A 24896-nucleotide genomic window follows, 5' to 3' on the forward strand; every position below is an offset into this window, starting at 1 on the left:
TAATTGGTCTTTTGACCAATCACATTAGATATTTTTCTGATCTGATTGATTGAAAAAAAGTTGGGCTGCCTATAAACGCAGCCCATGTGGTTTTGAGTGATAATGTGGGGTTGAGGGGCAATTTTTTAATTTTTTTCAAACTGCAGCATTGATTGCATCAACAGCCACCACCAACACATGTTAATTGTTTTTTTACTTGGTTTTGGAACATGTCACTCACATCCTGATGTCTCACCCACGATCTGATGTTTTTCTTTTCTCTCTTCCTCGGTCTAGTGAATGGTAGTGTCTAGAAAGGGTATGTCCCTTCAGGAGAGAGGTGCCAATGTCCAACCGGCCTAATTCCAATCCAGGGGGGTCACTGCGCCGTTCACAGAGGAACACTGCTGCGGCCCAGCCACAAGACCATACAGTCACGGGAAGGTAAGCCACCCAGCACATTTTAAGATCTTTCTCGTTTGTGTTATGTATTGAGGTCTGCTTGTACATGTGAGGGCATGCTTGAAGCTGTTCTCTACTGTATAGTCTTCTCTACTCTTCTCAAAATGGCTGCCATTATTCCTGTTCAACATTGATATTAGAACTGTAATACGGGTCTAAACCTTATCAGAGCTGGCGCTGATAACGTTCATTCTGTTTCAAAATATTTCTTAAGCTTTTCCAATGTGTTTAAGTGAAAGGAAAAGCTTTGTGGGTTATTTTATATTAAATCTACCAGTACACCTGCATTTAGGTTGTTTTTGCACAGTGTTGTACAGAGGCATTCCTTGGAGCAGTACAGGATGGGTGAACAATGATATTGGAATAACTAAGTATATTATTCATGGTATGGAGTGATCATGCAAAACCCACACTCACTTGCTCTTTAATTCCCAACCTTACAGGTTGCAGTCAGAGCAGGTAAAACATAAAACAAATTCCCCTCCTGAAAGTAGAAGACCTAAATCTAAGGCTTCCAAAGCCGCACCCAGCTCAGCCTCTGGCCAGTCCAGGGGGCACAGCTCAAGAAGGTACCCCTCCTCTCTCCTTAGCACTCACTGTGTGTTTGTGGGGTCTGCTTTTGACAATTAAGACTATTGCGCTTAAATAAAAATGTGTTTTCAATATGGTTTGTTTTATATCTATTTCGCCCTTGGCTATTCACTCTAGGCCTAAATTAATTGAATGGAAGCATTGTACTTGATCGCTTTGTCTTTCCAGTTTAGAAAATGTGCTAAAAGGTTCTCTCTTTTTCCTCTCCTCCATCGTCCTGGCAGTAGCAGTCTGTCACTGTCTGTGGCTTCATTTGTGCTGCAAGACGACCCAGACGCCGCAGGGACATCCGAGCGAGAGCCAACAGGCCACCAATCCAAGAGTGAAGGCACCACCCGAGGGTTGAAGAGAAGTTCTGCACCTGATCTCAACAACGCCTACACCCCCACCCCAGCTAAGAAGTCCAAATCCCACCCTCCACCCAGAGACCATACCACTGAGTCCAAGAAAGGCCCTGCCAAGTCCTCCAAGAAGAGACCCCTGGCTCCAGAGCTGCCCACGCCCACAGGCCGCGGCCAGAGCAGCAAGAGCGGGGCCTCTGGGGCCTCACCAACCCAGAAACGGAAGAAGGCTGACTCCCTCCCCGGTCTGAGCAGCACTGCTGGGTCCCTCCCCAACCGTACCGACGGCAGATCTGCAAAACCCACCAAGCTGGCGTCGAAATCGGCCGCCTCAGCCAAAGCTGGGTGTAGCACCGTGACTGACTCCTCCTCTTCTGCCTCCACCTCTTCCTCCTCCTCCACCGGCCCAAACAGTGCCACCTCCACGCAGGGCGCCAGGCTCAAGCAGGGCAAAGACCAGAACAAGGCACGTCGCTCCCGCTCCGCCTCCAGCCCTTCCCCACGCCGAAGCACCCGCGACAGGGAGCAGGCCAAAGCTGCAGTCTCGTCCAAGTTTGAGTGGGCCTCCCGCTTCAGTCCCAAAGTCAACCTGCCAAAGCCCAAATTGTCGCTACCTGGCTCCTCCAAGCCCGAGACCTCCTCCAAACCTGGGCCCTCAGGACTACAAGCCAAACTAGCAAGTGAGTCTGTCCCTCCCTCTCCTCATACCTGTGCACCGTTTCCCTTCAACCAAGGGGGAGTTGGGTTTGGGGTGCTCATATTTGTAATGGTCAGCCAGCCAGGGTCAAAGCATTGCTGCCTTAGGAGGGATTGGCATGGTGCTCTGTAGGGGCTCTGGTAGAGGTTACTTTTCGGGATTAAATGTCACAGGGACAGGACCCCTGTTGCAGCGTCAGTTACAGAAACTCACTCTGCACTGGGACCTGCTGCTGCTGCCGGGGTGACTGCTTCTCACGCCAGGCACAATCCACTCCACCACACGCACACACATACACTCCAAGCGGGGATTAACCCTGCTCAGACAGTCAGTGCTCATAAACATGCACGGACATAACCTTGCGGATAAACTCCCACAGACACAAGTGTAACTGATATAGGCAGTCCCAATTGTCGTCTTTGTTCCCTTTTGGCCCTAACCCTTCCATGTTTAGTGTCTGGATTAGCATCACAGGGTAGTGACTCGGCTGGTGGCTCAACTGTAGCCTGTTGGACTGTGGCACAAATGGATATTTTGTAAAGGAAGGACCCTGATTAACTACAGCACCTCAAGTGTTGGGTAGGTGGTAAGGGCTAGCTATTGTGCTCGGAGGCATTTAAAAATACTTTTGCTTTCAGATCAGACACAATCAGCCCTGAGGTTGGTCAAACCACAGCAACGGAGGTCAAACCACAGCAACGCGCTGTGGGAGTTTTAGTGTAGGATGGTCAGACCGCTGCTGTGGTGTGTTTTGAAGTGAATGACTGCATGGCTCCAAGTGTCCAAAGTCTCATACAGTTTGAGTTTAAAGCTCATAGGTGGGTTAGGGGGGAGGTGTCACGAATGTAGTGCATGCGGGCGAGTGGAAGATGATCAGTGATTCAGCGGTGGGTCAATGTGTTCTGGGTTGGGAATCTAAGATGGTAACCGAGGCTAGGCACGCTGCCACAGGGCCCAGCTCCAAACATGTGCCTGCTCTGAGAGGCCCTGACCAGACTGCCCTGCCTGCCTGCCGGTTGACTAGCAAGCGTCAGGTTCTCACTGGGGAGGGGAGCAGAGAGTGATTCACACACTTTTATTAAGTAGGGAGGGGCACAGATTGTCACTTCTTGTGCACGCTGTCATACACACACACTCAACATCTATCTCTGTGGAGTCTGCTGCTGTGATGGTGAGTAAGCCAGAATGCATGGTGGAGTACGAGGTGTAGCTGTGATGGCGCGCAACAGGCTTTCTGCTGTAGCAACAATATAGTGCCATTTGGATTCTTCTGTTGGGGAACTGGTGGTGTTACTTGGGTTAATTGGTGAGGGGTGTGTGTGGTTGCGTTTGTGACTACTTGTCTGCTGACAGCCCCTGTATTGTATGTGTGTTAGGAAAAGGTCAGTCATATCTTTGCACTCTGTGTTGGGACCCTCAGGTTTAGCATGAAGGTTGTTCTGTTCTAGGTCTGTACTAGTGAGAGAGAGGCTATTTATACTCTCCCAGCGTCTGTGGCACTGGGCTCTCGACTGAGAAACACCAGAGCTGTCAGTGTATGACTGTGCTCCCTCGGTGGCTCTTACTGTTATTAGTGACTGGTGCCGACCCCCTCTGAACCAGACCTTGCTTTTGACTGTTATGTCACGTGTCAACCACTAACTACTACTGTATTTAGCCAAGGTGGCTGGCTTCAGTTAACCAGTTTTGGGGTAAAAAACAACTAGGTATTAAACTGAAATTCCAGTTTATCTACTGGGGAAAACACTGGTTATTAATGTCCAAACCGTTCAGGTTGGTTGGAATATCTAAGCCACCAGTTGATTAGTAATGGTTGTAGACAAAACTAACATTATAGGAAGGTGCGTCTGCGTAGCTTAATCATTTGCAAACAAATAATTCCTTTTAACTGATGGATAAACTGGTTATCCTGATAGCGCAATCTAACACCTCTAGTGGCCCACTATCACTGTGAGTTATCCTCTTTTGCCTTGGCTGTTTAGTCATTGGCTCCTTGTTTCTCTCATCAGGTTTGAGGAAGTCCACTAAGAAGCGCAGCGAGTCTCCTCCAGCAGAGCTCCCCAGCTTTCGGCGGAGCACACGTCAGAAGACCACGGGCTCCTGCGCCAGCACCAGGTACTACAGCCTCACACTGCTCTCAATGTCATCTCTCAATTTCTTCAGTCTAAAGACCCAAGTCAATTGTAGTCGGTTGTATTTCGGTGTCCACAAAAAGTATTTAACAATACATCCAATATTTTATGGAAGTAGGTGGCTTCCTTGGCAATACCTAATGAAATTGTCCTTGAGATGTCAATCTTTCAGTGCATTACGGAAGTGTGTTGTCAGTCATAACATGTTTAAAAGGGAAAATCCACTCAGGACATGAAACACCTGTCAATTTGGCTATAGTCTATGTTCTATGAGTGGGTAAAATAACTAATTTCACCATGTCAAGTTTGATTTAACTTCTGTCTGTGAAAACATGTTGTAATGCATTATCATAAGGTTCTCATCAGTGCAGATGTGAAATGCGTTGTTCCCCAACGCTTTTAAAACAATTACCTGCGCCCCAGATCGCACAATGCATGTTTCTCCGCTCCCTCCCCGCCTTTGCCCATGTCGTTGGGAAAGCGTAGATTCGGTAAGGAATCTATGGAATTCGACCAAACCATAGAAATTCTATGTAAACACCACACGCGCGTACTTCCCTGGGGGAAAGATTCAGAATCTCCTTATTGCCTCCTTTCAGAATTAGCCTACTTTTAGGCTTCTTTTGTATTTTACACTGTTGGGGTAAAAATTGGAGTATAATGCTTGAGTGGATGTCAACACAAATACATGTTCATGTCATCACCAATCAACTGCATCACAATTAAAACGTCTTCAACTACCACCACCAATTGTATATGGCTAGCTATGCTACCAACTTATACAAATGGGAGTTAGCATTTAGCAGACATTTTTCCAAATCTGAAAATTCGGACCGTATTGTGAGCCTATTAAAATTCCTAAATTGGGACAAAAATCCTCTTTGTTAAACCAGAGTCTTTGAATGGCTTCCACACAGGTGGACTTAATTAGTGTCACATGATCTGTGTGTGTGTGTGAAGTTGAAGTCGGTCGTTTACATACACCTTAGCCAAATCACAATTCCTGACATTTAATCCTAGTAAAAATTCCCTGTTTTTAGGTCAGTTAGGGTCACCACTTTATTTTAAGAATGTGAAATGTCAGAATAATAGTGATTTCTTTCTTTCAGCACATTCCCAGTGGGTCAGAAGTTTACGCACACTCAATTAGTATTTTGTAGCTTTGCCTTTAACTTCTTATGGCTTGCGGAACCCCTCGACAACATTCCGCTGAAAGGGCAGCACGTGAAATTCAAAAATATTTTTTAGAAATATATACCTTTCATACATTCACAAGTGCAATACACCAAATTATAGAAACTTCTTGTTAATCTACCCATCGTGTCCGATTTCAAAAAATCTTTACAGCGAAAGTGTAACGGATGTGAAACGGCTAGCTTAGTTAGCGGTGTGCGCTAAATAGCGTTTCAATCGGTTACGTCACTTGCTCTGAGACCTTGAAGTAGTGTTTCCCCTTGCTCTGCAAGGGCCGCGGCTTTTGTGGAGCGATGGGTAACGACGCTTCGTGGGTGACTGTTGTTGATGTGTGCAGAAGGTCCCTGGTTCGCGCCCGGGTATGGGCGTGGGGACGGTTAAAAATTATACTGTTACATTGGTGCCGTGACCCGGATTACTGGTTGCTGCGGAAAAAGGAGGAAGGTCAAAAGGGGGGTGAGTGTAACGGATGTGAAACGGCTAGCTTAGTTAGCGGTGTGCGCTAAATAGCGTTTCAATCGGTTACGTCACTTGCTCTGAGACCTTGAAGTAGTGTTTCCCCTTGCTCTGCAAGGGCCGCGGCTTTTGTGGAGCGATGGGTAACGACGCTTCGTGGGTGACTGTTGTTGATGTGTGCAGAAGGTCCCTGGTTCGCGCCCGGGTATGGGCGAGGGGACGGTTTAAAATTATACTGTTACAAAAGCACATCAAATGATTGTAAGGTCAGAGCCTAGTCACAAACACACACAGCCTGTTTCCAGCCAAAGAGAGGAGTCACAAAAAGCAGAAATAGAGGAAATTAATCACTAACCTTTGATCTTCATCAGATGACACTCATAGGACTTCATGTTACACAATACATGTATGTTTTGTTCGATGAAGTGCATATTTATATTCAAAAATCTGTTTACATTGCCGCGTTACGTTCCGTAATGTTTTCCTTCCAAAAACATCCGGTGATTTTGCAGAGCAACATCAATTTACAGTAATAGTCATCATAAACTTTAATATAAGATACAAGTGTAATACACAGAATTAGAGATATACTTCTCAATGCAACCGTTGTGTTAGATTTTAAAAATATTTAAAAATCTTCGGAAAAAGCAAACCATGCAATGATCTGAGTACGGCGCTCCAACAACAAACCAAGCTATACAGATATCCACCATGTTGGAGTCAACAAAGTCAGAAATAGCATTATAAATATTCACTTACCTTTGATCTTCATCAGAATGCACTCCCAGGAATCCCTGTTCCACAAATGTTTGTTTTGTTCGATAAAGTCCATTTATGTCCAAATACCTCCTTTTGTTAGCATATTCAGGTCACAAATCCAAACTCACTATGCGTGGGCAGGTCCAGAAGAAAAGGCATATTACAGTTCGTAGAAACATGTCAAACGATGTATAGAATCAATCTCTAGGATGTTTTTATCATACATCTTCAATAATGTTCCAACCGGAGAATTCCTTTGTCTTCAGAAATGCAATGGAACGCAAGCTAACTCTCACATGGACGCGTGACCAGCTCATACCACTCTGACAGACCACTGACTTATTCAGCTCCCATTCCCCCCTCCTTCACAGTAGAAGCATCAAAAAAGGTTCTAAACTTGACACCTAGTGGAAGCCTTAGGAAGTGCAATTTGACCCCATAGACACTGTATATTCTATAGGCAAAGAGTTGAAAAACTACAAATCTCAGATTTCCCACTTCCTGGTTGGATTTTTCTCAGGTTTTCGCCTGCCATATGAGTTCTGTTATACTCAGACATTCACAATACTACTAATAATATGCATATATTAACATTTGGGACAGCAGGCAGTTTCCGCTGGGCATGCTTTTCATCCAAATGTGAAAATGCTGCCCCCTATCCCAAACAGTTAAATTGTTTAACTTGGGTCAAATGTTTCAGGTGACCCTCCACCAGCTTCCCTCAATAAGGATTTTGTGATGGCCACTCCAATACCTTGACTTTGTTGTCCTTAAGACATTTTGCGACAACTTTAAGTATGTTTGGGGTCATTGTCCATTTGGAAGACCCATTTGCGACCAAGCTTTAACTTCCTGACTGAGGTCTTGAGATGTTGCTTCAATATATCCACATAATTGTCCTTCCCCATGATGCCATCTGTTTTGTGAAGTGCACCACCCCCTCCTGCAGCAAAACACCCCCACATGATGCTGCCACCCCCGTGCTTCACGGTTGGGATGGTGTTCTTCGGCTTGCAAGCCTCTCCCTTTTTTCCTCCAAACATAACGATTGTCTTTATGGCCAAACAGTTCTATTTTGTTTCATTAGACTAGAGGACATTTCTCCAAAAAGTACAATCTTTGTACCTATGTGCAGTTGCATACCATAGTCTTGCTTTTTTATGGTGTTTTTGGACCAGTGGCTTCTTCCCTGCTGAGTGGCCTTTCAGGTTATGTCGATATAGGACTCGTTTTACCTGTGGATATAGTTACTTTTGTATCCGGGGGGGGGTCTTGGCTGATTTCTTTAGATTGTCCCATGATGTCAAGCAAGAGGCACTGAGTTTGAAGGTAGGCCTTGAAATACATCCACAGGTACACCTCCAATTGACTCAAATGATGTCGATTAGCTTATCAGAAGCTTCTTAAGCCATGACATTACCTGGAATTTTCCAAGCTGTTTAGCCTTCTTGGTGACGGGACAGTTTTTTCACGTCCGGATGAAATGCATGCCCAAATTCAACTGCCTGCTACTCATCCCCAGAATATAAGATATGCATATTATAGATTATATAAATTTGGATAGCAAACACTCTGAAGTTTCTAAAACTGTTTGAATCATATCTGTGAGTATAACTGAACTTATGTAGCAGGCGAAACCCCATTCCTACTGCTTCCACTGGATATCACCAGTCTTTAGAAATTGGTTGAAGTTTTTCCTTTGTGTAATGAAGAATTAACCCTGTCCAAAACGAGGGTCACTTCAAGTGTACTGTTAGAGCCGCGTGACCAGAAAGGTAGCGTCAGTTTGTTTTCTTCCTGTATTGAACACAGATCATCCCGTCTTCAATGTTATCGATTATTTACTTTAAATACCTAAAGTTGTATTACAAAAGTAGTTTGAAATGTTTTGGCAACGTTTACAGGTAACCTTTGAGATATTTTGTCGTCACGTTGCGCAAGTTGAAACTGTTTTTTTCTTGATCAAACGCGCCAAATAAATTGGCATTTTGGATATATATGGATGGAATTAATCGAACAAAAGGACCATTTGGGATGTTTATGGGACATATTGGCGTGCCAACAGAAGAAGCTCGTCAAAGGGAAGGCATAATTTATATTTTTATTTCTGCGTTTTGTTTCGCGCCTGTAGGGTTGAAATGTTTTCTCTTTTGTTTAATATGGTGCTATCCTCAGATGACAGCATCGTTTGCTTTCACGGAAAAGCCTTTTTGAAATCTGACATGTTGGCTGGATTCCAACATGTGTAGCTTTAATTTGGTATCTTACATGTGTGATTTCATGAAAGTTAGATTTTTATAGGAATTTATTTGAATTTGGCACTTTGCATTTTCTCTGGCTTTTGGCCAAGTGAGACTCTACCGTCCCACATATCCCAGAGAAGTTGTCATTGAGGTCTGGGCGTTGACCAGGCCATTCTAAGTCATTTAAATGTTTCCCCTTAAACCCCCCTGGGTTTTGCTTTAGCAATATGCACCCAGATTCCTTTTCCTATGGCTTCCCCATGGTGTGAACGTGAACAGTTATGCACGTTAAAGTTTTTTTTGGGGGGGGGGTCTTCTTGTTTCACAATATTATTTTGCATCTTCAAAGTGGTAGCCCCCCCCAAAAAAGAATCCATTTAATCCCAGGTTGTAAGGCAACAATAAAGAAAATGTCAATGGGGTGAATACTTTCGCAAGCAACTGTATATGGGTATGTGCTGTTGCATAGCAACTTCAACCCCCCTCAAGGCAGACTATCTGCAGGTTGAAAATGGTAAGAGTGCCGTTTGTTAATTTTACAGCTGGCTAGCTACTTCACATGATAATATTAGCTTTGGTATTATCGTGTGTAGCTACATTTGCTAGCTAGCCAAGAGAGAGCGTTGCATTGTTGATTTTGTAGTCGACTTGCGCTGCAACAAATTTCGACAACATTTTTCACATGTTGCTACCAACCTTAATGACAAAATGAAAAATGTAATCGCCGAAAACAGAATTCTCACATTATTAGTGCTATTTAACACTAACTCATAGGAACTTGTGGTTTTGGGTGGATTGTTCCTTCAAATTAAATGTCCAGTGTTTCCAGATTTCTAACAAATATTTCAAAAAAATACACATTGGTAGTTTTCCTTCCAAAACCCCACCTTTTGGAATGAAGTAAAAAAAAAAAATAGCAGTTTCTGTGGTCGACAAAGACGAGTCGACAAGATTGTTTTGGTATGCGTTAACAGAATATATCACTTTTTAATGTATAAAAAATTATATTTTCCCCTGGACTGTTACGCAATTCAGGAACGTAAACATGTTTGTTGTGGTTACCTACATGTCTGCTCGTGTGTATTTGAACATTAGGGCTGCACGTTTTGGGGAATATTCAGTGGTGGAAACTTTCCATGGGAATTAATGGAAATATATGCAAATGAATATTAATTCCATTTAAATGTGTGTTTTTTTTTAATTGGACATTTGACCATATCACGTGGAGACAAACATAAGGTAAAAAGTTTATCATAAGTAGACATAATTGCAAATTATGAAATCCCTCCAATTGAAATGTAAAAAACAATTTAGTTACAAATTTAACTTTAACCTGTCTGGCACCAGTGGGACGGTAGCGTCCCACCTCGACAACAGCAAGTGAAATTGCAGGGTGCCAAATTCAAAACAACAGAAATCCCATAATTAAAATTCCTCAAACATGAAAGTATTATACACCATTTTAAAGAAACTTATTGTAAATCCAACCACATCTTGATTTTGAAAAGGGTTGTTTGGTCATGGCCTAGTCACGGAAACCCATACAGCCATTTTCCAGCCAAGGAGATGACTCACAAAAGTCAGAAATAACAGTTTAAATTAATCACTTACCTTTGATCTTCATCAGAAGGCACTCACAGGACTTCAGGTTACACAATAAATGTGTGTTTTGTTCGATAAAAAAGTTCATCTTTGTCCAAAAACCTAATTTGAAATTGGTGCGTTATGTTCAGAAATGCAATGTCTAAAACAAACATCCGGTGAAAGTGCAGAGAGCCACATCAAATTACAGAAATACTCATCATAAACATTGATTAAAGATACAAGTGTTAATCGTTTGATTAAAGAAACTTCTCCTTAACCTCTAGCGTCGAGCAATCCCGTATCCGGGAGCGTAATCATAGCCTCAAGCTCATTACCATAACGCAACGTTTCCTATTCATGAAATGAAATAAATATATTGAAACACAAGCTTAGCCTTTTGTTAACACACTGTCATCTCAGATTTTCAAAACATGCTTTAACCAAACCAAAGCTGTGTAAGAGTATTGATAGCCTAGCATAGCATTAAGCCTAGCATTCAGCAGGCAACATTTTTACAAAAACAAGAAAAGCATTCAAATAAAATCATTTACCTTTGAAGAACTTCGGATGTTTTCAATGACGAGACTCTCAGATAGCAAATGTAAAAAAAAATTTTTTTCCAAAAATATTATTTGTGTAAGAGAAATACCTCCGTTTTGTTCATCACGTTTGGCTAAGAAAAATAAATAAAAATGCAGTCACTTAAAACGCCAAACTTTTTTCCAAATTAGCTCCATAATATAGCTCCATAATATAGACAAACGTTGTTTAGAATCAATCCTCTAGGTGTTTTTCACATATCTATTCGATAATCTATCAGTGGTGGCAGCTGGCTTATCAGAAGAAAACGGAAAAATAATGCAGTTGGAGATTACACAATAATTGCGATGGAGGACACCAAGGGACCACCTTGTAAATGTAGTCTCTTATGGTCAATCTTCCAATGATATGCCTACAAATGCGTCGCAATGCTGCGAACACCTTGGGGAAAACGTGGAAAAGGTAAGCTGACTCCTAGCACCTCCACAGCCATATAAGGATTCATTGCCATGAGGCGGTTTCAAAAAATGCGGCACTTCCTGATTGTATTTTTATCTGTTTTTTTTCTGTAATATCAGTTCTGGCACTCACAGACAATATCTTTGCAGTTTTGGGAATGTCAGTTTTCTTTCCAAAGCTGTCAATTATATGCATAGTCGAGCATCTTTTTGTGACATATCTTGTTTAAAACGGGAACGTTTTTCATCCAAAAATTAAGAGCACTCCCTATATCGAAGAAGTTAATGCAACCGCTGTCAGATTTCAAAAAGACTTTACGGCGAAAGCGCACTTTGCGATTATGTTAGGTCAGCGCCTAGCCACAGAACCATACAGCCATTTTCCAACCAAGGAGAGGTCAGAAATAGCGTTAAAATTAATCAGTAATCCAAAGGCACAATGCGTGCTCACAACATCCAGACGAACAGTTTTAAAATGTACAATAAAAGTTTGTAGAAACATGTCAAACAGGTTGTATTTGTCATAAATGATCAACATTTCAATCGGACAAAAGCTTCGTCAATAGAAAAGTAGAAACGAGAAAGTCGTGCTCCCGATCACCCACTTGGCTCATGTCAGGAAATTTCCACTGTCCACTCATCGAACAAGTTTTTCAGAGTAAAAGCCTGAAACAATGCCTAAAGACTGGCCACATGTAGAGGAAGCCATAGTGAACTGAGTCCTAAGTCTTTGTAAGGGTAGACAGCCTTTCAAAATAATAGTACTTCCTGGTTGGATTTTCCTCAGGTTTTTGCCATATCAGTTCTGTTATACTCAGACATTATTTTAACAGTTTTGGAAACTTGAGTGTTTTCTATCCAAATCTACTAATTATATGCATATCCCCTCCTTATGGGCCTGAGTAACAGGCAGTTTAATTTGGGCAGGCTTTTCATCCGCAGGTGAAAATACTGCCCCTACCCAAGAGAGGTTTATTAAGAGTTGACTCTTCAAGTGGGATGATTTCAAAGAATAACAACAGGGGAATATTGAGTGATCCCCAATGATCCATCGCATCTCCCAAAAATCTTTTCAACATATCTGTGGAATGGTAGTCTAGAAACTAAAGCTTTGGTTGTCTTCCTCTCAGGCTTCCATGTCTTCTCCCTGGACCTCAATGTCCACTTCTTAACCTCTTGCTCCTACCTGACACGCAGGCATCCCATCTAGACATCTCGAAATGCAAATGCGCTATGCTAATAGTACTAGTTAAAACTCAAACGTTCATTAAAATACACATGCAGGGTATTGAATTAAAGCTACACTCGTTGTGAATCCAGGCAACAAGTCAGATTTTTAAAATGCTTTTCGGCGAAAGCATGAGAAGCTATTATCTGATAGCATGTAACACCCCAAAAGACCTGCACGGGACGTAAACAAAATAATTAGCATAGTCGTCGCTACACAAACCGCACAAATAAAATATAAAGCATTCATTACCTTTGACCATCTTCTTTGTTGGCACTCCTAGATGTCCCATAATCACTATTGGGTCTTTTTTTCAATTAAATCGGTCCATATATAGCCTAGATATCGATCTATGAAGACTGTGTGATAAACTGGAAAAAATAGCGTCTTATAACGTAACGTCATTTTTTTTAAATAAAAAAAGTTGACGATAACCTTTCACAAAACACTTCGAAATACTTTTGTAATGCAACTTTAGGTATTAGTACACGTTAATAAGCGACCAAATTGAGCACGAGGCGATGTATATTCTTTAGCTGTCCGTCTGGAAATACTGTCCGGGTAAATCTCAACCAAAATATCCGGTCGGAGACCTGAAGAAATGGCTTGTCTCTTCTTCGTTTGATCAAGAAACAAAGCCTAGGCAAATGACAAGACTGTTGACATCGTGTGGAAGCTGTAGGTATTGCAACCTCAGCCCCATTTATTGTGGTTCGCCTTTATCGATGGGTTGAAGTGGCGGATGGATATACATTTCCATTTTCAGTGATCAGATTTTCCTGCGCTTTTCGATGAAACGCACGTTCTGTTATAGTCACAGCCGTGATTTAACCAGTTTTATAAACGTCTGAGTGTTTTCTATCCACACATACTAATCATATGCATATACTATATTCCTGGCATGAGCAGCAGGGTGCTGAAATGTTGCGCGATTTTTAACAGAATGTTCGAAAAAGTAGGGGGTAGGAGTAACAGGTTAAACATCAGACTCTGAGGACTCATCTTCACTGTCACTTTCCAACCTGGTTGAGGATGGCTTGTTGTCAGGCTCATAAAGTCTCAAATTTCCCCGGATGGCCACCAATTTTTCAACCCTTGTATTGTTCTGTGTGTGTGTGTGTGTGTGTGTGTGTGTGTGTGTGTGTGTGTGTGTGTGTGTGTGTTCCTAGACAAGGACCAGTTGCGCTCTGAAGTGGCTGATGTTTGTTGGATTTGGAGGATGATGTAGGCAACGGGGGAAGAGCCTCAGATCCACAAAGTTCCTTCCATCAGGTGGCTGAGATGTTGGCACGACTGCCATATTGCATCCCAAAGCCCTTGCTTGGATGTGTACTTCGCCAGACTGCCAAAAAACCTTGCCCTCATCCAGGCCAAGGTGGCAAGACATGGTAGTGATGACACCATAGGTCTTGTTGATCTCTGCACCAGACAGGATGCTCTTGCCAGCATACTTGGGGTCCAACATGTATGTTGAGGTGTGTATGGGCTTCTGGCAGAAGTCTTCACGCTTTTTGATGCATTTCAGAACTGCAGTTTCCTCTGCCTGGAGCAACCGTGAAGTGGGCAGGACAGTACGGATTTCTTCTCTTACATCTACAAGCAGAGTCTGAACATCAGACAGGATGGCATTATCTCCCTCAATCTGTGCAATGGCTACTGCTATAGGTTTCAGGAGTTTTGGGCTGCTTACCACTCTCCCAAAATAAATCATCCAGGAGGATCCTCTTGATGGGGCTGTCCATATCGGCAGACTGTGTATATACAGCCATTTCTGGGAGAGACTCCTTCCCCTCCAGGAGACTGACAAACATGACAACACCACCCCAATGTGCGTGGCTGGGCCAGCTTCAATGTAGTGTTCTTATTCTTCTCACTTTGCTTGGTGAGGTAGATTGCTGCTTTAACTTGATGACCCTTCACATACCTAACCATTTCCTTGGCTCTCTTGTAGTCTATCCATTGTTTTCAGCGCAATTATGTCCTTGAGGAGCAGATTCAATGCATGAGCAGCAGAGACAATCGGTGTGATGTGAGGGTAGGACTCCTCCACTTTAGACCAAGCTGCCTTCATGTTTGCAGCATTGTCTGTCACCAGTGCAAATACTTTCTGTGGTCCAAGGTCATAGATGACTGCCTTCAGCTCATCTGCAACGTAGAGACCTGTGTGTCTGTTGTCCCTTGTGTCTAGGCTCTTGTATAATACTGGTTGAGGGGTGGCGATTATGTAGTTTTTGTCCTGGCCCAACAACATTCGATCACCCGTCAGAGATGATTGCAATAGTCTGCTTTCTCTATGGTTTTCTTAAACTCTGTTGAACTCCGCATCCAGCAAATGAGTAGATGCTGGGCGAAGAGCATTCAGAAATCTCTTCCAATACACATTGCCTGCGAGCATCAGAGGTGAACCAGTTGCAAACACAGCTTGAGCAAGACATTCATCAGCATTTCTCGGACTACGTTCCCGCATTCGGTCAAAAACCAAATTCTGATTCCAGGATGGCCATGAGCTGTTGCTAATCTATAAGGTGTCTGATTCATCATTTTCACGTCAAATAGAAGTAGAGGACAGAGTGAGCATTGAGGAAACTTTATCCACTTGGCCAAATAATTCCGCATCTTTGTTGCATTCTTCACATATGATTTGGCACAGTATTTGCAAATGTATACACATTTTCCTTCTACATTAGCTGCAGTGAAATGTCTCCACACATCAGATAGCATTTTCCTTGTAAAGATGAGAAAAAAATGAGAATTTTATTTTTCAATGTACAGATAAAAAGTTTAGCAGTTATATTAAACAACTTCTTTGTAAGGTGTTTTAAAATTAAACATTTGTTAGCAGGCTCACGCAAGCTAAAACCCACATGGTAGAAAAAACTAACTAGCAGAAATTGTTAAGTTAGAAATGATTTAAGCACACTTTGCTGTAGGTTACTATTTACTAGCTAACAAAAAATCATGTCATATAGAATATATTGACCCCACCCAGTATTGTAATCAAAACTTACCAGAAAGCATGTCATTGGCTCAGACAGTGTAGTAGTGTGGCTCAATAGCATCTCATTGGTGTGCAAGATCTTGAGAATCAGCTGTACATGTGATGGAAGAATGCACTGTGCATGCAGAGGGTTGCAATTCCATTGAATTGGGGGATAGTTTAACCAAAATATGCCACACAACCTAGAATTGCCTTGTGTATCCCACATAGAAGGTTCACTGTTGTAAGCTAACTATTTTTTTTTTTTTTAATGAATTTAAGCAAAATTCCCGGGCTTAACTTCCCATTGGAATATTTCCGGGAAAATTTTCCAACCCTTTGCAACTCTAGTAAACTTATGTTCACATTGTGAAAGAGTAAGTGTGAGTCAGTGGTTCCTTATGACCAGGAATGTCATTTGTGTGCTGTCTTGTTTGACCGTGGGCTCTGTGATCTAGTTGTTTGCTGCGCCGTCACTCACTGTCCCCCTCTGCCTTTTTCTCCCCCCTGTCTGTGCAGTCGGCGAGGCTCAGGCCTGGGCAAGCGCGGGGCAGCCGACGCTCGCCGACAAGAGAAGATGGCCGACTCTGACAACAACCAGGACGGGGCCAACTCCTCGGCCGCCCGCACTGACGAGGCCCCGCAGGGGGCTTCAGGTACAGGTACCTACTGCTGCTAGGGCACAGAGTTTTTTTCCTTCTCAGCTCGTATGGTCAGGCAAAACTCAGTGGTACACGACCTGCTTGTGGTAGCAGAGATTCTCTCCCCATGGCCCTTTCGTGGCTCAAAACATTTGGACTATCCAAAGAATTTCTGGTATGTGTTTGGTTTAAACGCATAGGAGCCAGCCAAAGCTTGGTGTAGCCTCTGCTTGGTTTGTGTGCATCTATACTAAAAGATCATTGACTATTACTAGCCCTGCCTGGGTTTGTAACCCTTTAAATCAAATCAAATTTTATTGGTCACATACACATGGTTAGCAGATTGCGAGTGTAGCGAAATGCTTGTGCTTATGTTTTTGACAGTGCAGCAATATCTAACAAGTAGTCTAACAATTCCACAGCTACCTATTACACACATCTAAGTAAAGGAATGGAATAATAATATATAAATATATGGATGAGGATTGAGCAGCGTAGACAAGATGCAATAATGGTATAATTTACAGTATATGTATATGAGATGAGTAATGCAAGATATGTAAACATTATTAAAGTAGCTTTTTAAGTGACTAGTGATCCATTTGTTAAAGTGGCCAGTGATTTCAAGTCTGTGGGCAGCAGCGCCTCTGTTAGTGATGGCTGTTTAACACTATGATGGCCTTGATATAGAAGCTGTTATTCTGTCTCGGTCCCAGCATTGAGGCACCTGTACTGACCTGGCCTACCTTATGAGAGAAATCGGTTGTCATTCTGATAATGAAAATAGTGGTATAACAGTTCTCTCTCTCTCTCTCCAGCTTCTAGTTCAGTGGCCGGAGCTGTAGGGATGACCACATCCGGCGAGAGTGAGTCCGATGACTCTGAAATGGGCAGACTCCAAGGTATGATGATCACAGCTTTCCTTTAGATACAGGTTCCATGGGCCTCCTGGGTGGCGCAGTATTTTAAGGTACTGCATCGCAGTTGCTAGCTGTGCCACTAGAGCCTGTTTCAAGTTCAGGCTCTGTCGCAGCTGGCCGCGACCGGGAGACCCATGGGGCGGGGCACAATTGTCCCAGCGTCGTCCGGGTTAGGGGAGATGTTTGGACAGCAGGGATAGCCTTGTCCAATCGCGCTGTAGCACCTCCTGTGGCGGGCCGGACACATGCGCACTCACCAGGTGTACAGTGTTTCTTCCGACACATTGGTGTGGCTGATTTCCCGGGTTAAGCAGGCAGTGTGTCAACAAGCAGTGTAGCTTGGTTGGGTCGTGTTTCGGAGGACGCATGGCTCTCGACCTTCGCCTCTCCCAAGTCCGTACGGGAGTTAGTCTGGTCTCATCCCTGCAACTACCAATTGGATACCATGACTTTTGGGAGAAAGGGGGGTGGAAGTTTTAAAAAACATACATGCACACATACACAAATTGATACAGGTTCCAATGTTCCTGTCTAAGTTCCCTGTCAGCCCCTGTTGGTGTTGCTGGGTCTTCGGTTGTTGTCTAACCTGGCTGTTTTCTCCTCACAGCCCTGTTGGAGGCCAGGGGTCTACCCCCACACCTCTTTGGGCCCCTGGGACCCCGTATGTCCCAGCTGTTTCACAGAACCATAGGCAGTGGAGCCAGTAAGTACTACACTTTGTCTGTGCCCAGAATGCATTTAATTACCACTTAACTGTGAGAAAGATGTTTATATTCTCAGGGGAGGTGTTTAGTTCACTTATGGCTCTTTATTCTTCTAACCCGCTATTGACTCAACTGTAATCCAAGTGTATGCTCACTGCACTCCTGGCAGGTCCCATGTTAAAAAAGTTTCTCAGAAGAGTGCTGATCTAGGTTCTGATCCCCTCGCCATATAATCTTATTCAGTTTGATCTTAAAGGCTAAACTGATCCTATATCAGCATGTGAATACTGGCCCTGCTGTTCAGTCTCTACTCTGACCTGCTTTATCCCTCTTCTCCTCCCAGGCTCCAAAGCTCAGCAGCTGCTGCAGGGCCTGCAGGCCACCGGTGACGAGTCCCAGCAGCTCCAGGCCGCCATCGAGATGTGCCAGCTGCTGGTGATGGGCAACGAGGAGACGCTAGGAGGCTTCCCTGTGAAGAGCGTGGTACCCGCTCTGGTGAGTCACTCAATTATTTGTCCACCTTTTTGTCTTAAGTCATTTTACACGGTCTTGATTTGATTGGAGTCTCTTATTCCCCTCTTCCTCACAGATCACATTGTTGCAGATGGAGCATAATTTTGACATTGTGAGTATCCTGAGCTTCTATCTTTGGGGGGGGGCAGTGATATTTGATTTTCACCATGACATTAGGCCTACATTGCAGGTGCTGAAATGTTTCGCAAAGAATGTGCAAACACTGCACCCTGTCTCCTAGTTACATTTGATTGCAAAAAACTATACCTGAGCAGTGTTAACTGTGGTTCCAGCCAACATGGTTGCTTTGTGGTTATTCTTGTGAAAACTGTATCTTAACCCGTGACTCTGCTCAGATGAACCACGCCTCCCGTGCTCTCACTTACATGATGGAGGCGCTGCCTCGGTCCTCTGCTGTGGTTGTGGACGCCATCCCTGTCTTCCTGGAAAAGGTAGGATGATCCCCTCTGCTCAGGTTCAGTAGGCATTAAACACACGCTTTGAAACTGAAACATTATCATTAAATTTTAAGTACTACGTAGTCCTTTGAAAACATGTCTCACCAATTCATGCCTTCTGAATGCACCCCAAGTATTTCTAACCCACATGTTGTTCTTCTCTTGTCTTCCATTTCTGTCATTCTCTCATGTGCTTGTTCAGTCTTCATTCAAATGCGGTCATAAACCGGTGGTGGCTATGCTAATGGATCTATCTCTCTCCTCTTTGCCTGCAGCTTCAGGTGATCCAATTCATTGATGTGGCGGAGCAGGCCCTGACTGCCTTGGAGATGTTGTCAAGGCGTCACAGCAAAGCCATCCTGCAGGCTGTAAGTGTTTGTCCCTCTGTCTCCCACCTGTGGCTCAGCTCTGCCTCTCTCTCATGTCATCTCTGCTCCCTACCCGGGTCTCATTGGCTCACCTTAAAATAAGTTAACGGTGGTGGCTGTAAGATAGCTGTGTAACAGGTTTTCCGTTAGCCGGAAATAGACGGTTTTTTGTGGGGGGGGGGTCAATAAATCAAACTGTTGCCGGTCAAAAAGACCTGGAGTAAAGAAATCCCCTTGCAAAATAATGCTTTTTATTAATTGATTGAAATATCAGTCGATTGTAATACAGTCGACTGTGTTATGCTTTTCAGTCTAAAGGTTAATTAAATATTTGTTATTGTTAAATTGACCTGGCCTATTAGTCATGTATCTTGTTTATCCAACACAACTATCACAGCGTACAGTCTTATTTTGAGCAGGATTTCACCTGCAGCTCCTCAGCTGGTTGCTGCTGGAATAAAACAAGCTTTTATAAACCCTATTTGCAACAATTCTAAATGCAATTGCGTGTTAACAGTTTTGGTGCACGATTTTAAAACTAGCTGTTTTTATTAACTTGTAATTGAAGCACACTTCCCATTCATCATTCAAGTGCAGGCAACAGACTATCAGCTCTTCACATACAGTGGGACAAAAAAGTATTTAGTCAGCCACCAATTGTGCAAGTTCTCCCACTTAAAAAGATGAGAGGCCTGTAATTTATCATAGGTAGTACACTTCAACTATGACAGACAAAACGAGAAAAAAAATCCACTGTTAATTGAAATACCAGTGTTATACATGGAATCTCCTTAATGCAACTGCTGTCAGGTCTCAAAAAAGCTTTACTGAAAAAGCACACCATGCAATAATTTGAGTACAGCGCTCAGACACCAAAACAAGTCCTACAGATACCTGCCATGTTGTGGAGTCAACAGAAGTCAGAAATGGCATTAGAAATATTCACTTACCTTTGATCTTCATCAGAATGCACTCCCACGATTCCCAGTTCCACAATAAATGTTTGATAAAAGTCCATAATTTATGTCCAAATAACTCCTTTTGTTAGCGCATTTAGTTCACAAATCCAAATTCATGAGGCGCAGGCATACTTAGTCCAAAAAGTTGTATTACAGTTCGTAGAAACCTGTCAAACGATGTATAGAATCAATCTTTAGGATGTTTTTAACACATCTTCAATAATATTCCAACTGGACAATTCCTTTGTCTTTAGAAATGAAAAGGAATGCAGCTAGCTCTCACTGTTGCGCGCATGACTTAGCTCATGGCATTCTGCTAGACACCTGACTTAAACAGCTCTTATTCTCCCCCCCTTCACAGTAGAAGCCTGAAACAAGGTTGTAAAGACTGTTGACATCTAGTGGAAGCCTTTTGAAGTGCAATCCGACAATTTCCACTGTATATTGGATAGGCAAAGACTTAACCTACAAACCTGAGATTTCCCACTTCCTGGTTGGATTTTCTCAGGTTTTTGCCTGCCATATGATTTCTGTTATACTCAGACATAGTTCAAACAGTTTTAGAAACTTCAGTGTTTTCTATCCAAATATAATAATACTAATAATATGTGTATCTTAGCTTCTGGGCCTGAGTAGCAGGCATTTTACTCTGGGCACCTTATTCATCCAAGCTACTCAATACTGCCCCCCATCCATAAGAAATTAAACGGAGTAGAATGAAAGCCATTTTTGTATTCACACATTTTGTGGGACCCCCTTCCTCCCTCCTGTCTCACTTTATTTTGTAAGATCTAAATCTGTCCCCATATGTGCCATCTATCCCTACCCTTGTGTATAACTGTGGGGTGTTTCTTGTGTCATGCAGGGTGGCCTGGCTGACTGTCTGCTGTACCTGGAGTTCTTTAGCATCAACGCCCAGAGGAACGCCCTGGCCATTGCCGCCAACTGCTGCCAGAGCATCACCCCTGACGAGTTCCACTTTGTCTCTGACTCTCTGCCACTGCTGACCCAGAGACTCACACACCAGGTACACACACGTTCACCTTTTACATGCTCTATGTTGCAGGTGAGGTTGGTGTTGTCTGTGGCATGTTACCAACTTACGCATCAGTTGTCTAATGTGGTTATCCCCCCCCCACGTACAGGATAAGAAATCTGTCGAAAGCACTTGTCTCTGTTTTGCCAGACTGGTGGATAACTTTCAACACGAGGAGGTGAGTGAGGCGGTTCTACTTGACACATTTCTATGGCTCTAACATTTCTCACCCTCCAGAGCAGACCCATGATGTCATCACAATGACTGACCCTTGACCTCTGTATGGTCATTGTCCACAGAACCTGCTGCAGCAGGTGGCCTCGCGGGACCTGCTGACCAACATCCAACAGCTGCTGGTGGTCACCCCGCCTGTGCTCAGCTCGGGCATGTTCATCATGGTGGTGCGCATGTTCTCCCTCATGTGCTCCAACTGCCCCTGTCTGGCCGTGCAGCTCATGAAGCAGAGTGAGTGGCTCACAGACCGACACACACGCTTTCTATCTGTGCGTATTTACCCTTCTCACTTGAATAAAGCCTAACAATGCAGCTTACAAAATCTTGGGGAAGTGAAATATATAATGGTAGTCTAAATGCCTCCAAAGCTAAAGTCCTTGACTGTGTCTAAGCTAGTTGCCTGTGGAAAGAGTGAACTAAGGACGTTGTCTTTGTTCAGATATTGCAGAGACTCTGCGCTTCCTTCTGTGCGGTGCGGCCAACGGTAGCTGTCAGGAGCAGATTGACCTGGTGCCCCGGAGCCCACAGGAGCTCTATGAACTCACCTCACTCATCTGGTAAGGGAAACCCCTCTGCTGCTGCTCTCAGCGTTACAACAACCTTTTCTGCCCCAATGGTGGACGTACAGAAAGATGGTGGCCTCCATGCACTCACCACATGCCTTGTTTGCGAAGTTTACTGATGCACTTTGCTAACTGTCTTTGTCTCCCCCACCACCAGCGAGCTGATGCCCTGCCTTCCTAGAGAGGGCATCTTTGCTGTGGACCTCATGCTGAAGAAGGGCAGTGCCCAGGCCACAGAGGGGGCCATCTGGCAGTGGAGGGACGACCGGGGCCTGTGGCACCCCTACAACCGCATCGACAGTCGCATCATTGAGGTAAAGAACAGACACGCTGCTCCGCTCCATTATTAGGGACTTTCTTTTCATCCAGACTTGGGGCCCAGAGTTTCTCTTCAGGTTGTCTGGGAAAACTCTTGGCCCTACCTATACTACAACAAAGTAGACCTTCTTCATATGTTGTGAGCTGTGTGAATCCCCTGTGTAGCCCAGTGTTACACTAACGTCTGGGGGTGTCTGGTTCTCTCTTCCTCTCCAGACGGCCCACCAGAACGGAGAGGACGAGATCAGCCTGTCCACCCTGGGCCGCGTCTACACTATTGACTTCAACTCTATGCAGCAGATAAACGAGGACACTGGCACTGCACGGGGTATCCAGAGGAAACCCAACCCCTTAGCCAACCCCACTACTGGTGAGAGACACTCCACCCTTCTTTCTAGTGACAGACTATCCCCAAACTGGTGTCAGTTGTATGCGTCTCGTGTCAGTTGATGTAGTATAATGCCCTGATTGGTTCTGAGACTAGCGCTATTCACCTAAATTTATAGCTTGGTCCCTGCCCCAAGTTATTGGTTCTTTGAACAAAGTAGTCCCATTGAGGAAAGATGACCTCTTTCCCAATTGAGAAATGCTCATCAGAGGCAGCTCTTAACTTCTTGACGCACCCATCCCATTAACGGGATCATTTTCATCAACACCCGCTGAATTGCAGCGCGCCAAATTCAAATTAAATTACTAAACACATTTAATTTTCATGAAATCACAAGTGCAATATAGCAAAACACAGCTTACACCCGGCGTGTCAGATTTCAGTACAGCTTTTCGGCGAAAGCATAACAAGCATTTATTTAAGAACATCTCTCTCAGTAGACAAAATATTACAAACACCTAGCAGCCAAGTAGATTGGTCACGAATGTCAGAAAAGCAATAGATTAAATCGCTTACCTTTGATTATCTTCAGATGTTTTCACTCACGAGACTCCCAGTTACACAATAAATGTTCCTTTTGTTCCATAAAGATTATTTTTTTATATCCAAAATAGCTCCATTTGTTTGGCGCGTTATGTTCAGAAATCCACAGGCTCGAGCGGTCACGACATCGCAGATGAAAATTGCAAATAGTATATGTAATGTCCACAGAAACCTGTCAAACTTTTTTTATAATCAATCCTCAGGTTGTTTTTAAAATATATAATCGATAATATATCAACCGGGACTGTCGTTTTTTCAATAGGAGAGGGAGAGACAATGGTTGCCCCACTCTGTTGCGCAAGCAAAACTCATGTGAAAACCCAGCTATCCACTGACACGATGTTATCTTTCTCGCTCATTTTTCAAAATAAAAGCCTGAAACTATGTCTTAAGACTGTTGACACCTTGAGGAAGTGATAGGAAAAGGAATCTGGTTGATATCCCTTTAAATGGAGCGAAGGCAGGCTATGGACCATGGAGCTTTCAAAATAGAAGCCACTTCCTGGTTTCATATTCATCAGGTTTTTGCCTGCAATATCAGTTCTGTTATACTCACAGACAATATTTTGACAGTTTTGGTAACTTTAGTGTTTTCTATCCTAATCTGACAATTATATGCATATTCTAGTTTATGGGCCTGAGAAATAGGCAGTTTCAAATGGGTATGTTTTTTTTTAGCCAAAAATGAAAATCCTGCCCCCTACACTCAAGAAGTTGAAGCATCTCTTTGTAAACTTTTGTGAAATTGAACAGGTTACTTTGTTTTTATTCTGCACTAGCTGATGGAATCCAATTTCTCCTTTTGAGTCAAAAGAACTATAAAATCTTACCTGAGTGTTCCTCTGCCTGTCCCCCAGGGGGTCACCAGGAGGTGAGACGGGAGGATGCACGGGCCCAGCTGATGAAGGAGGACCCTGAGCTGGCCAAGTGCTTCATCAAAACCCTGTTCGGGGTGCTGTACGAGGTGTACAGCTCGTCGGCCGGCCCAGCCGTCAGACATAAGTGCCTCCGAGCCATCCTCAGGATCATCTTCTTCGCCGATGCCGAGCTCCTCAAGGATGTGCTGAGAAACCACGCTGTGTCCAGGTGAACTTTTGCTCTCAACCTTTGGGTGCTCTTGAGTCAAGATGTCTGCCTCCATGGACAAAAAGCAATAGGCAGTACAGCATGTGTCTTTACACCACCTGAACCTCAGTATTTGTCTTTTTCCTTCTCCCAGTCACATTGCCTCCATGCTGTCCAGCCAAGACCTGAAGATTGTAGTTGGCTCTCTGCAGATGGCCGAGATCCTCATGCAGAAGCTGCCCGACGTATTCAGTGTCTTCTTCAGAAGAGAAGGTAATGGATCCTGTCTGTGTCTCCTCCCCAGAGGAGCTGACCTGTAATGATCTAAAACACCCAGCTGAAACACAGCTCTTTTCTAGCACCAGGAGAGGACCTGTTATGATGGATCCTCAACTGCTATTTGAGCTTCAATATATTTTAGAAAAGTCAGAAAATTAATGTCACACCGTAATGTACCTTGTCATGGACCACAGAAAGCTGTTTATCCAGCTAAATGTCAGATTTTCCCTGATTTATTGAATCACAATTCAGAGAATCGGGGTAAA

At 43.6% G+C, this 24896-nt stretch overlaps 1 protein-coding gene across 12 annotated transcripts in view; it reads left to right on the forward strand.

Annotated features, from left to right (window-relative positions):
* The window catches only part of LOC124004691 (E3 ubiquitin-protein ligase TRIP12), a 71853-nt gene that overhangs the window by 27479 nt on the left and 19478 nt on the right, over positions 1-24896 (forward strand). For 3 of the 12 annotated variants that reach the window (XM_046313390.1, XM_046313389.1, XM_046313388.1), the window contains exons 2-20: positions 277-423; positions 885-1010; positions 1257-2053; positions 4080-4185; positions 16152-16303; positions 17101-17184; positions 17810-17905; positions 18250-18401; positions 18496-18531; positions 18776-18871; positions 19153-19245; positions 21070-21231; positions 21350-21418; positions 21540-21705; positions 21914-22031; positions 22195-22351; positions 22572-22725; positions 24144-24372; positions 24506-24624. In XM_046313390.1, coding sequence (XP_046169346.1) covers positions 326-423; positions 885-1010; positions 1257-2053; positions 4080-4185; positions 16152-16303; positions 17101-17184; positions 17810-17905; positions 18250-18401; positions 18496-18531; positions 18776-18871; positions 19153-19245; positions 21070-21231; positions 21350-21418; positions 21540-21705; positions 21914-22031; positions 22195-22351; positions 22572-22725; positions 24144-24372; positions 24506-24624 — 3010 coding nt within the window. In that variant the 5' untranslated portion in view covers positions 277-325. Of the gene's footprint in view, positions 1-276; positions 424-884; positions 1011-1256; positions 2054-3190; positions 3242-4079; positions 4186-16151; positions 16304-17100; positions 17185-17809; positions 17906-18249; positions 18402-18495; positions 18532-18775; positions 18872-19152; positions 19246-21069; positions 21232-21349; positions 21419-21539; positions 21706-21913; positions 22032-22194; positions 22352-22571; positions 22726-24143; positions 24373-24505; positions 24625-24896 lie in introns of those variants that run through there. The other 9 variants (XM_046313396.1, XM_046313393.1, XM_046313394.1 and 6 more) reach the window with 9 other exon arrangements.

Source organism: Oncorhynchus gorbuscha, linkage group LG19 (assembly GCF_021184085.1).
Source record: "Oncorhynchus gorbuscha isolate QuinsamMale2020 ecotype Even-year linkage group LG19, OgorEven_v1.0, whole genome shotgun sequence".
NCBI lineage: Eukaryota > Metazoa > Chordata > Actinopteri > Salmoniformes > Salmonidae > Oncorhynchus > Oncorhynchus gorbuscha.